Source organism: Tachypleus tridentatus, chromosome 3 (genome assembly GCF_004210375.1).
Source record: "Tachypleus tridentatus isolate NWPU-2018 chromosome 3, ASM421037v1, whole genome shotgun sequence".
In the NCBI taxonomy this organism is placed as follows: Eukaryota; Metazoa; Arthropoda; class Merostomata; order Xiphosura; family Limulidae; genus Tachypleus; species Tachypleus tridentatus.
In genome coordinates, this window is record NC_134827.1 from 87677730 (window position 1) to 87691878 (window position 14149).

At 32.2% G+C, this 14149-nt stretch overlaps 1 protein-coding gene across 1 annotated transcript; it reads left to right on the top strand.

The window, feature by feature from the left end:
* The first annotated feature begins 1862 nt into the window (after window positions 1-1862).
* Window positions 1863-13050, top strand: RpL27A (ribosomal protein L27A). Its single transcript, XM_076495480.1, has 5 exons — window positions 1863-1911; window positions 3069-3132; window positions 4188-4263; window positions 8306-8480; window positions 12882-13050. The coding sequence occupies exons 1-5, from the start codon at window positions 1909-1911 to the stop codon at window positions 13008-13010; spliced, it is 447 nt and encodes a 148-aa protein (XP_076351595.1). The 5' UTR covers window positions 1863-1908; the 3' UTR covers window positions 13011-13050.
* The last annotated feature ends 1099 nt before the right edge of the window (window positions 13051-14149 follow it).

Sequence of the window (14149 nt, forward strand, 5' to 3'; positions counted from 1 at the left end):
GTGTCTGTTGAAAGTCAGTTACAGCGATCACACTTACAGCCACTACTTTGGTCGCTATTTCGTCCTACAAAGTAAAGTAACCTTAACTTAGTGTTTATATACATGTCGAGTTCTTAAAGTTTATACAAAACGTTTGGTGAGATAACAATGAATATGGTAATAACATATTATGTCATAAATTAACTATGTGAACATCAGGTTTTTTGTACTATTTCTTCATACCATCCACCTACACATTTTTTGAAGTTTATAACTCAGCCATTAACGGGTACCTCAACTAATGTATAAATATACCAAACAGGTAACTGTACTGCTTTAAGGTCTTCGTCGTTATTATTTCTAAAATATCAAAAATGGAATGATAAAATTTGTTGTATTGAAAGATTTGGAAGAATGTTTGTTTGGTTTTTGAATTTCGCACAAAGCTACTCGGGGGCTATCTGCACTAGCCGTCGATAATTTAGCAGCGTAAGACGAGAAAAAAGGCAGTTAGTCGTCACCACCCACCACCAACTCTTGAGCTACTCTTTTATTAACAAATAGTGGTATTGGCTATTTGGCTATTTGGAAGAATAAACAGCTTATTTTGTAAACTAGCAAATATTTTAATAAGTATTTCATATTAATTAACATAATGTTTGATGCATATTTTAATTTGGCAAAAGGCCAGGTGGTTAAGGCACTCGACTCGTAATCCGAGGGTCGTGGGTTCTAATCCCTGTCATTCCAAATATACTCGCCCATTCAGCCGTGGGGGCGTTATAATGTGACGGTCAATACCACTATTTGTTGGTAAAAGAGTAGCCCAAGAGTTGGCGGTAGGTGGTGATGACTAGTTGCCTTCCCTCTTGTCTTACACTGCTAAATTACGGACAGCTAGTGCAGATAGCCCTCGCGTAGCTTTGCTCGAAATTCAAAACAAATCAACAATTTGACAATTTTTTGTTACATTTTAGTAATATAGTTCAACCAGTTATAATTAAATTTTAATCTACTACCAGTTCTGAAAATAACAAAGAAATATCTGAAATTACTGTTCTTTCGAAAATAAAACAAATCCACAAACTTTGTGCTTTTGAGTTACCAGCAGTGCAAGAAAGGATCTAATAATAATATGTATAATACAGCGTAAATACTAATAGTTTCAGCACCTTGGTGGCTCATCTGTAACTCTGAGAGCTTAAAACTTTAAAAATCGAGATTTAATACTTTTAATATGTAAAGGTTTTAAGTAAGTGATATTTGTAGAATGCAAGAACAAAAAAAAAAAAAAGAGCTATTTCATTTTAATAATTACATGAATTTAAATCCCATTTTTTACCGATGGTTAGTGACCCTTTATATGGATATCGTTCCAGGTTCACTTAATGTTTTGGAAATTAGTCCATCATGGATTGTGTTCAGCGAATTTATCGTGTCTAACGCTGCAACTTTAGTATAATATACTTTTATCTATGGGCATCAGTTTACAAGTTCAGGTCACTCATTTCGTTGGAGCTGCAATTACGGGTTTTTCACCCATTCTTCTCGTCAAAACAGTTGTTCTTAAAATACTGATGTTCAATATTTGATACCCTGTGCTAGACAAATTATTTTCTTCGCGCGACTTTCTAAAATAGCAATTCATAATATAACTTCTCATTCACCTGTTGTATTTTTTCGTTAACCTGACTATGAAAAATTATAATCGGTGAAACGTTGGTTTATTTCAATATATTTCATAACTATTTAACAGTTTTTAAATAAGTAATTGTTATAACGTGGTGAAGGTATCTCCTTTGTCAGAATTTTTTTAATAAAATTGTGTGTTGGGTCTTGAACATTGCCCTCTTTCGTCAATTTGGGTAACATCACTCATTACGTTCTCGTGAGCTCTCGCGTTATTTCTCTTCTTGTTTTATCTTGAAAATGGTGAGTTTTGTTGAGTAACTGTATAATGTTAAATCTAGTTCAATCTTTTAAAAATAAAGTGTTTTATTATACCATTAAAGTATTTTTTTATAATTTGTTTTCGTAGTTTCTCTTGATTAATAATATATCGTAAGAGTGGCTTAACTTGGAGGTATATTACTTCTAATCTCACAAAGTATCTCGTATTCAGAAAAACTTATTTAGGGTTACTATCAACAGTGAGCATGTTAACGTTTCATGTTTAATCCGTTATTCTTGGGTAAAAATATAATCTATTAGGATTTATCCTCTAAAGTTATGCTATTCGTTAAGTTTTTAGTTTTATTCTAGTTTTAGTGTTCTGGTCAAGAGCAGTTTGTGTTTTTATTTTAAAAAATGTGGAAGACTGAAAGTTTGAGATAGAGACGGCACTACTTCACTGTGCTTTTGTGACTTCAAATCTACTTGCTAGTTAAAAATCAGTAAGATTGCTCAACTGTTATTATTAATTGTAACTTCAAATCAGAGCAAGTTATCTGTTCAGTTTGAAACTAAAATTCATAATGGTATTTGTAATGAATGTGGTTAAGTAAATTGCTGTTATATTAACATGAAGTTTCCTCCTCAAGTAAATGAACTTACAAAAACTATTTGACTAGTTACTATCCAGCAAAAAATTATACATACAGATTAAATGTAGGTTGTCAACAAACTATATGTATATATAATAATAAATCATTCTCTAAAATAATTCAAGTCAATATTAAGCAAAAGGAACGTCTATCTAATCTATATAAAAGTGAATGTGTGTAATGTCATGTTTTCATTTTTCTAAATAGGAAAAGTCATTAAGGCCAAACTGCATACATCTGTATATTATACATCAGTTTACTGTCTGCTCATTGTGATGTTATTGGTCAGGATGTGAAGCCTTAGAAGTGTAGTAAGAGTTCAGTCAGACATGAAATTTATCACTACTGTTATAATTTTTGGCTGCCAAGAGGTCCCAACTCCCCTTTTCTTACAAACACCATCAAAATAAATTTCTAGTTGTTTTTTAGTAATTGTTATAGCCTGACTTCTGTAGTTACTTAGAATTACATTTATGTTGTATGCTTGCTGTGAAGTTGTTAATATTTAATTAGAATAGTTCTTATTGTTTTGTATTTTTTTCCCAGTCTACCAATAAGAGGAAGACTAGAAAACTTCGTGGACATGTCAGCCATGGCCACGGTCGTGTAGGTGAGTCTCGCAAGCATTCCATTTCTAAATTAATTTCAATTAAATAATTACAGATGACTTAAAGCATACAAAAATAAAACTGAATTTATATACTTAAGATTTCTTACACAAACATGTGTTAGTAACTTCTTTAGCTAATACTGTTATCAGTTTTTACCTCAACATTTATTTTGGTTTGCAAGTGACTTATTTGATATAAGTACTCTTTATTAGCTTAATATAATTTGTGCTATAACAGTGGCTATTCCTAGAGTTTGATAATATAAATAGCATCTCGGCCACTACCGTATTTGTTGATTTCCAGTTGTTCCAGAGAGCTTTGGTACTTGGCAAATGACCTTGTTAGTTCTCAGTATGATTTATATTATTTACTATTGTAAGTCCTTCTGTACTTGTACTGTTATGTTCTTAAAATTGCTATTGGTGAGTTACTATTGGAAACTATGAATATCACTCCTTAACACCCGTTATACAGAAATGTTCTAATTTGAGTTAAAATTCTAATGCTGAAACAACAGCAGCAGTTATATACATCAGACACATGTAGTAACTGCCTTTTAACATTTAACCTTTGGTTTGGGCTCAGCACAGCCGGGTGGTTAGGGCACTTGTAGCTTGTGGGTTTGCATCCCTGTTACACCAAACATACTTGCCCTTACTGCATTAGGGGCATTATAATGTGACTTTCAATCCCACAATTCATTGGTAGAAGAGTAGCTCAGGAGTTGGCAATGGGTGGTAATGACTATCCACCTTTCCCCTAGTCTTACACTTGTAAAGTAAGGGATGGTTAGCACAAATAGCCTTCTTGTAGCTTTGCACAAAATTCAGAATAAACAAACAATTGGTTTGGTAATAAAACACTTGTAAAGTTTTAGCCAATTATATACAGTATATTGATATGTTTAGTTCTCTACTAGCACCTTTGTTCTATTTTCTTGTGTTGACATCTTATGATCCAATGAATAAGTGAAAAGACAAGTTTGTTGCATGTTGCTTTCAGAACTTTAAATGTCTAATGTTCTACTTGTATACATAAATATTTGTTTAATCAGGTAAAGCCAGGAAACATCCAGGTGGACGTGGTAATGCTGGTGGTATGCATCATCACAGGATAAATTTTGATAAATAGTAAGTTCTGTTGTTGAGTGGTTTGGCCAGTTATTGTTTTACTTCTTTTCCAGTATTCTACTAAATAATTTTGGGTTTATAGTGAAATAAATTACCACCTCATGTTTGAAGAGGGGGGCTATGGTTGGTTTTATTCTCTGATTTAATAAAGTTTGTAATTATATTTTAAAGAAATTATATTTGAACTCTTAAACTTGGCATGAGTTTTCCACTTGTATGTGTAAATAGGTTTTTACCAATCTCATAACCACAAAACTGTGTACTTGTATTTCACAAAATCTGGTGAGTTTAGTAAACATTTACAGTTCTGTTCTGAACAAAAAATACTGTTTAGTGTAGTAGTGTTCTAGTGATTTGTCCATGTATTTACAATCTTTACTGAGTTCGTTGTAGTAAAAACTGATTTTAATACTAAGAATAAGAGTAGTTTTCATCCTTCAGTTTTCATTTCTTTTAAAAAGCCTCTAGAACCACATAAATGAAATTAAGTTTTTCTCAATAGAACTTTATAACTTATCTATTAATTTCTCTACCCTAACACTAACTTTGTTAAAATTCGCTTACAGTAGTTTGTCTGTGAACTTGCATTTTTAGAAACCAGGTTTCGATACCAATGATAGACAGTGTAGATAGCCCATTGTGTAACTGTGTGCTTAATTCAAAACAGACAGTAACATTTGAAAAATATGAAATAAAAAGAAACATACTATTTTTATAATTTCTAGAATGACTAGAGATTGTAACTGTCAATTATAACCATTATAAGCTACAATGAATCACGTGACAAGAATGTAGGCTAAACAGTCAAGAGACATCAGGATGAGTTGTGTTCCTCCAAGAGAAGTAATGATACAAATTTTTCTTGTTTAGCCAATAAGCTTCTAATTTTTATATTCTAGTTACATTTATTCAAATATATATATACCTTTAAAACGATTCATATCCTCCACCTGCAAAATTTTAAAAGGCTTAGGAACCTTATACAAAGGTTGTAGCTAGAGGAGATAATTGTTTGCTTTTTATTTATTCTATATTTTAAGAAAAACAAGTGTAATTTATTTTTAAATAGTAATATATATATTAAGATGTATAATAACCGAAATGTGAGCGTATATTACAAAGTATTAATTTGTTAAAACACGGCCAAGACAGGGAAGACTAAAGGTCAGTTTTATATTACTGGATACATAATATGAGTGTATATGCACTGCATCAATGCAAATTATGTAATGTTAGCTAGGCATGACTGGAAAGTCAATATAATAAATATGCATGTAAATGTATAGTGTTATGACACTTAGTCTACTTAGACTAAACATTTGTATTTTCATATATCTAGTCATTCTAACAGGAAAAAAAATTATATTTCCTAATTTTTTTGTTGTTACAATGTTGGTTAAGTCAGACCCTACATAGTTAAAGTATAGAAAATAACAAAATATAAAGTCTTACTGAAAACAAACATTTGTATTTGTTAGGTTTTAGAAATTCTGCAAATATTTGAGATTTTGGGGCAGAGAAGTTTTTTTTATTATAACTTGAAGTCACTTAGACTACTAATGAAACAGGCTATTTTCACAAACAAATCTTCATTAAAAACAATTGATTTTTTGTATACAAAATACTTGTAATATTTGCTAAAAGTCTACAAATTTTGTGAATATGCTGTCAAAAGTTAGTGCAAATGTGTAGATGAACTTGTGTATGTTATATTGAGCTTATAGCAAAAAGCTTTTCATTTTGTGATTTTCAGAATTTAATTTTACTTTACATCGATAAGTTAAGGTACAGAAAATTAAAGATCTGATCATTTGAAGTCATTCAGGACATTCTAGAGTTGTTTGGATGTATCCAAATGAAATATAAAAGCTGTAAGTTGAAGTGTTATTCTTAGCATGAAAATCACCTATTCAGACTATTCTGAATCAGATTAACTTCATAAATGCACATACATGTTTTTAGTAAAAATATTTTGTTACAAAACCTGATATTTCGTGCAAACCAGATTTTGTCCTAAAAACTTGCAAAACTTCATGAATATTCACTAAGTAAATTCGGAGTATATTTTTACAAGGTTGGTCGTAATAACTGAATCTGAATACTAAAGACAACTAATGAGCACATAATGGTTAAGAGGTCAGTCCGTGGGTTGAGAATGTGCTGAAAGAGTTAATACTTCAATAAATGTGTTGCAGCCATTTTAAAAAGTACTGTGATGTCATTTATCCAAAAGGATTAACTGTGAGCAGTATATGGTCATATAGGTTATACCACTTCAACTTGTTGTAAGCCAGCGGTAAAGTGATTGTATATGCATATTGTTATAGATTATAAACAAATTTCTTTTGATAACCTGATTGTACATATTGGAAGTAAGGTACTCTGCTATCATATGTTTAATTTTTGATGGCTGTAGAGATCCTAAAAGTAGGTACTAGTTTCTTTCATCTCATGGTGAAAATACTTAACCAAAGGGAAAGTTACATTGAGCAAACCAAATCGTATGTAGTTTATAATTTGATATTTCATATGTGTGAAATTTATTTTAATTTTTCTGTCTCTATTTGTTATTGATCTGGCAATGCTTATGCTAACATATAAGAAATACTCCTGAATAATGTTCTTATATTTCAAAATGGCACTGTTACCTTTGTCAGCCAACATAGTGTGGTATTTTTGGAGCGAGAGCAGTTTATATTTAATTATAGTTTGTTTTCAGTAAACAGGTTTTTATATTTTTGTGTTATTTAAACACAGTAAATACACTCATCAGTATATTCTATAAGAAAAAGTGTCATCCAAATTAGTGTTTTATCACAGTTTTTCTTATTGTACTTGTTAAACCTAAATATCCATACCTGATGTTTTGACATTGGTAAACTTCCCTTGATATAAAAACATGAGAATCTGGGAAAATATTGCAGGATGCTAATTAGATGAAGTGTTTCCAAACTAGGGCTCTTCGTGTCATTGTCCTAACTAAACCTTAACTGTTCAAAGTTTTCGAAGCCTCCATAATTTGCAGTTGATCATACAAGAAGCATAGAGATATTAAATTAGTGTTAAGGTAAATAGAAAATTTGATTGGAGAATCAACAGTAAACAAAAAAAATAATAACAGACCTATGGGTAAATTTTTACAGTTTGGAAATGATAGATATGAAAGTTTGAACGTTTTGGTTTATAAAATTAACTTGTTAACTTGTATAATGCTGAAATATCAATTCTGCAATATTTATGTATGAAAATTGTTGACATAACATTTTAATTTTTATTTTGAAAACTGTATAGAAGGCAGTGTGATATCTCAATCTGGAAAGAGTTAAAAGAACAAATGCTTCAAGTATTTCTCATGTCTAATGCTGGTTTGAATTAGTACATTACTTAATGTACTTAAAATTTAATGTCATATACATATTTCATAGGGTCTTGGTAGTTGGGAAAATTTATGATTTCTGTAATATGCTCTACATCCAGGTGGTAACCAGGTGAATAGACTATTCAAAAGATAGTAGAGAAGCACAACAATTACCTCAAGTAATTACATGTGCATGCTGAATGTAGATCTGCATATTTCGTTTTCGCGATAAACTTGAGGACAACTTTCAGTTGATGATCGTGGAGTTAACTTGTAACGTTTGAAGTTCCTGTACTACCAAAAACTGCATGGTTTTATTTCTCAGAAAACTGTAGTTAAAATCTGTATAAGTTGTGAATATTGTATGAAAAGCAACATTTGTACTTGAAAACCTGACTAATTCGTATTGGTGGAGAATGTGAGCGTGGCTGTCTTGTGAAAAGCAATTTGAGTTAAGAATAATATTCAGTCATCTAGCTAAGTTTAGTTTGTGGACAAAAACCAACTGCAGTGAAATGAATAATCCATTATATATTTCTAGTTCAGTGATGTAGGGTCAGTGAAATTGTTAGATTGCCTGTGTACAGCTAATTAATGCGAGTTTATTACCAACTATTATCCAAAAATTGATACTTTTTACACTGAACCTGTTTTATGGTAATGAGTGACAAATTTCTTTCTTAGTCATCCTGGTTATTTTGGAAAAGTGGGTATGCGTAATTTCCACCTGCGTAAGAGCCAGTACTACAAACCTATAATCAATTTGGACAAATTGTGGACTCTTGTTACGGAACAGACCCGAGAAACATACAAGAACCATCCAGAAGGCAAAGCACCTGTCATTGACGTTGTTAGAGCGGTAAGAACTGGGCGTTTGTATACACGTTGATCATTAATCTTTGTCTAGCTTTGAGAGTAGGATGGAGATATTAAACATAATTTAAGCTCATGTGATTGTTGTCACATTGGTAATATTGATTGACATTTTTATTACTTTGTAAGATTCCAAAACTTTTCAGCTTAAACATGAAAACTGCAACTTTATAATTATGAAGTACCGTGTGAAATGTAAAAATTGTTAAATCTGTAGTTAAATTTACTCCTAATAGGTGACAGCACCATCAAAGACGTAATTTTATTGTTTTTATTGCACTTCGGTATAAGTAATTTATGAGGTGAAAGCAGTTATTGTTAACCTTAAGAAATTTCCGTAATTACTAATTTTTTGAGCACTTCTTTTACTGAAGTTATTCTAGATAGTTACAAGTGATGAAAAGGTTTAGATGTCATCTTTGTATTTTTGTTTTAAGAAACGAAATCAAAAGAGTACTAAATTGTGTGTAGGTTTCAACATACATTCATGAAGATAAATTGGTGGAATTTGATCATTGAATTTGAAATTGTCTAGATACATAAATGCTTTTAACATTTTTGTTCTTATCTGAAACTTTTATGCATGTATGCAGAGATGCCAACCATTACAATTTTGGTATATACATTACAACTATACGCTCACACAGACAAACGTTACGACTTGTTGCAACTCCCAAATTATTATATATAGGCCGATACAATAAAGTAATAAATTGTTCCCCCAGGGCTTGAAAGGAATGAAAAAATTTCTAGTGAGATACAAATTAAATTTGATAATAAATAAAAGACATAGTCCAAATGGCTACTTGCGATAATCATGTTTGTGCTTGAAATAATAAAAAATATTTGTATCTCCGACATCTACCAATAGTTTAAGTGCAGTGCTTCTCCTACTGGGTACGTGGGGGAATCCATAGTTATGTCATCAGTGCTTGTCAGCTAATCAGCGCTCACGTAGATGGGTATTTCTCGTTTTCTAAGCAGCATAAACACCAGTGCGATCGTTCACAAGATGGAAAAAACGAGGTCTCGTTCACCAGATTGTCTTGTTTCTGGCAAATCTAATAGGACTAAAACTGTGAATCAAAAATTTAGGAAAGAGTATAGTGCAAAATATCCAGTCATTGCATCAAAAGTCAGTGACAGTCATATGTTTTGTACAGTTTGTCACATCAATTTTTTTGTGGCGGGATAAACGATTGCTCCAGTCATACAAATTCAGCATCTCACCAACAAAAGGCTGAGGTGAAGACAAAAACAATGCAGATAACACATTTATGAGTAAGAATTCAGAATATGAAACCATAAATACAGAAGTGATGTTCACGCAATTCATCATTGCTCATAATTTACTCCTAGCTGTAGCCGATCATGCAGGACCTATATTCAAGAAAGTGTTCCCAGACTCTGATATAGCGAAAAAATATGGCTGTGCTAGAACCAAAACTACAGCAATTGTACAGATGTTGGGTTGTGAAGATAAAATGATTTCAAGCATACTTACTAACAGTGTTTACAGTTTAGCCACAGATGGATCCACAGACATGGATGACTCAAAACTGTATCCAGTGGTTGTAGGATATCTTGACCCTTTGCTTGGAAAATTTGTTTGTTCTCTTTTGACAATGGTGGAATGGAAATAAGCTTCAACGGGAGAGAGTATTTTCAAGCTTTTGGACCACGAACTGACAAAGAGGTAAATTCCATGGGAAAACTGTCTTAGTTTTTCTTAAGACAATGCCACAGTTATGTCTGGTATAGGTAAAGGTGTGATGGGACACATCTCAAGATGACAGCCTAGCATTTACTTCATGGGCTGTGCCTATCATCTCATGAATATTGCTGCCCAGAAAGCTTCCAGAGAATATCCATGCCCATTGAAGAAGTATTTTCACTGTGAAAAGGATAAACTAGATTCAAAAGGATCTAAACATGCAGCTCAGTCAGGCAGCAAGACTTTAACAGTCAGGATATCCTCTCAGCCACACAGATACACAGTCAAGACACCCTCCCAGCCACACAGGACACAGTCAAGACACCCTCCCAGCCACACAGGGACACAGTCAAGACACCCTCCCAGCCACATAGGGACACAAGACAACAGTCTCCAAAAGCAGACAAAGAAACATTTGTTATAATTCAATATATGTTTAGGCAGTCTGACCTTGAAGTAAAGAAGAGACAGTCAATGAAAAAAGAGAAGAAAACAAGAGCTAGCAAGGAAGTAACCAAGAAAAGTTATGCAGAGAAAGTTAGATAAGTTAACAGTTTTCTTGGACAACAAAATGAACTTGTTATTTTGTCTTTTTCTTCAGTCTGCAATTCCTCTATTTGAGCAAACCAATTTGATATTGCAAAGAAAATAACCTTGCACACACATTATGCATAGAACTCTGATTACACAAGTTAAAAATATACTTGTCAGATACATCAAGCCAGAATATCTTGAAAACAACATCACTGAACTTGACTACAACAATGAATCCTTACACAAATCTGATGAGGCAGTTTCTATTGGAAATGCTGCCAAGGAATACATTGTTAAATATGAAAAGGACCTGGACCTGATCAGCTTCTACACCAGTATCAAGAAACACTATATTGTAGCTGCAAATTACATGATGAAACCTTTCCCTCTAAATGATGAACTTTTGATTCACGCAGAGGTTGCTGATCCAAAACTGAAAGTCAGCAAAGATTTTTCTTCTACGCTTCTTCACAGACAGGTATCCTGTCCTTGTCAATACACATGAGCACGACACTACTGTCAAGTTGGAAGGGCAATATTTGAACTATCAAATTGATACTTTCTTAGAAACTGTTCTTCAGTTGAATGTTGACAAGTTTTGGGTTCAGCTATCTACAGTTAAGGATGGAAATAGCAACCAGAAGTATGACATTCTGTGTAGGGTTATGCTTGGAATTCTTACAATCTTCCATTCTAATGCTGACAGTGAAAGGATATTTAGTTTAGTGACTGAAAACAAAAGCAAGTTCAGACCAAACTTGAGCACCTCAGTTTTGAACAGTATTATCACATACAAGATGTGTATGCAGTCAAATGGACAATGTTGTTATAACTCCCAACCAACCAGAGACATTCTCATGAAAGCGAAGGCTGCAACAGCTGCAAAACTATACAATAAGTGTTATAAACATGATATAAACTAGTCCTTACACAAAGGCTTTTCTGTCTACTGTTTGTGCATGTTCAATGTTGTTTTACCGGTATGTTTGTTACTCTGAACTACATAAAAGACAATTTCAAAAGTATTTTTTTAATTTATTTATTAAATACACAAAACACAGGTATAAATGAGTAATCTATAACAGTAATAAATAATAATAGTTGTAATAATAATAAACAGCTTTGAGACATTGGTCAGGCCACATATGATAAAGAGCTCTGTCTACAGTCATTATGCTCAATCATTTGAAATAGTTGGAACCTCTGTGTATGTGTTTTGTGTCAGTTGAGACCGTCTAAATTTGAGAGTTACTCATTAAGTTCTTTGTTGGCTTCAGTAGTCGATCTTAGAAGATAAGCGATGTTATATATTTGCTTTTAATTAGGTAAAATAGGCTTACTGTGCTTAAAAAGTTGATGCCAATGTAAAAACTGTGTTGATTTATTATTCACTGAGTGAGGTGTATTTGCTTCCAAGTAAGTATATTACAAATTGTTTAATATGATAAAAAAAATTTTGCTATTTTTGCTCTAAAACTGTTTTGAATGGTAATCTGTATCGGTAAAACATTTATCGTGTATGTTGTATAGAAAGTTCTGTATAAACATGATGTTAAAATATATTTTTATCAAGTTCATAGTTTATAGTATGGTAAGCAAAATGTTAAAATAATAATTTGAAAAAAATAATTGTTGAAATGAAACTTAGAAAATTGTAGGTTTCATTTATTTTATTTTGTTTGATTTCATTGTAATGAAGCTTTTGTTAACTTAATTGAAACTTTAGAATTTATTTGAACTTTGATAATTTGCATGTGAAGTTTGTGAATTTATACATATCCATATTAGTGTTCTTGTGTATTTTTTGTTAAAAAACAAGTACTTATCAGTTGTCATTGTGTTTGAAGTTTCATATTGAATGGACATGCTGATACTGTATATTTCATTACAGTTTACAGCTTTTACAGTAAAAAATTTTACGGTTTTGATCATTGGTACGAACATTATTTGAGTAAAGTTCCTTTCCATTAAACTATGTAAATTTTACTGGTGATCAAAATGTTGTCTGTTTTAAAAAAACGATCTTACTGTAAATTGTAATAAAATGTTGTATATGTTTGCCTATTACTGTGAAAATACTCAATATAAAATCGTTTTTTGGGTTAAGCCACATTAAGTGTTTTTGTGATTTTCTTACAGGGTTACTTCAAAGTTCTTGGTAAGGGCAGACTACCAAAACAGCCTGTTATTGTCAAAGCTAAATTCTTCAGTAGACAGGCAGAAGAAAAGATTAAGGCAGTTGGAGGGTGTTGTGTGCTCACTGCATAACATGTATTATAGATAAAATAAACCTCTTGGGAAGTTGAAATGGTTCAAGTGTCTTATATCTATTTTTATATAATTTTATATTATATACCAATATTTTATTTTCATTAAACCTGTTGTATGTAAATGTTTGTGAAACATCATTTAGGAGTAGAAATGTACATGGCACTAAATTTCATTATCTCATTATTACCTTATTAATTACTATGGAAATTGGGTTAAATTCAATTAACACATTGGCTGCCACATAATAAATTGAGTATGAATATAATTAAACATTTAGGAGATATCAAGGAGCAGTCCAATAGCTTTGAAATGTGTCTGTGACCCAGCAGTGGAACTCATGACAGCCAACTTGTTATACATGGTATTTCAAGTGATGGCATGTTTTTAGAAATACAGTTACGTTACTTGTGGACCTAAAAGGATTGAAAGGGGCCATGATGTAATACATTCCATATTTACAGAAATTGATATTTTATTAATGGAGACAAATATCTTTGAAATAACTTAATTTCTTTATACAAGTACTATCATGTGTTCGGATAACCAAATTGTTTTTAATATCTTATATTTTAAGTTTGAAGTGTGATAACGTTGATAAAAAAACATGCTACATCTAATTACATACTCGTTGTGAATCAAAATGTTAGATCTTAATTACAAAACCATCAGGTTTCGTATGTAGCAAGAACACCTACAGTGAAAACGTTCTTGATGAATTTTCTCGTGTTCATTTAATGATGGCTTAGAATATACCCATAAGTAGAATAAACGTAATGAAAAATTTCCAGTGTATTTCGTTTGGTGTTCGACATTACGAGATTATTTTTAGTTACTTCAGATTGGGCATGGCCAGGTGAGGTGAGCGAAGGCGTTCGACTCGTAATCTGAGGGTCGCGGGTTCAAATCCCCGTCGCACCAAACATGCTCGTCCTTTCAGCCGTGGGAGCGTTATGTGACGATCAATCCCACTATTCGTTCGTAAAAGAATTGGCGGTGAATGGTGATGACTAGCCGTCTTCCCTCTAGTCTTAAGAACAACTAGCGCAGATAGCCCTAGAGTAGCTTTGCGCGAAATTCAAAAACAAACAGACAATCCTTCAACTTGGATAAGCTACCTTTAGAGCGTGTTTTCATTA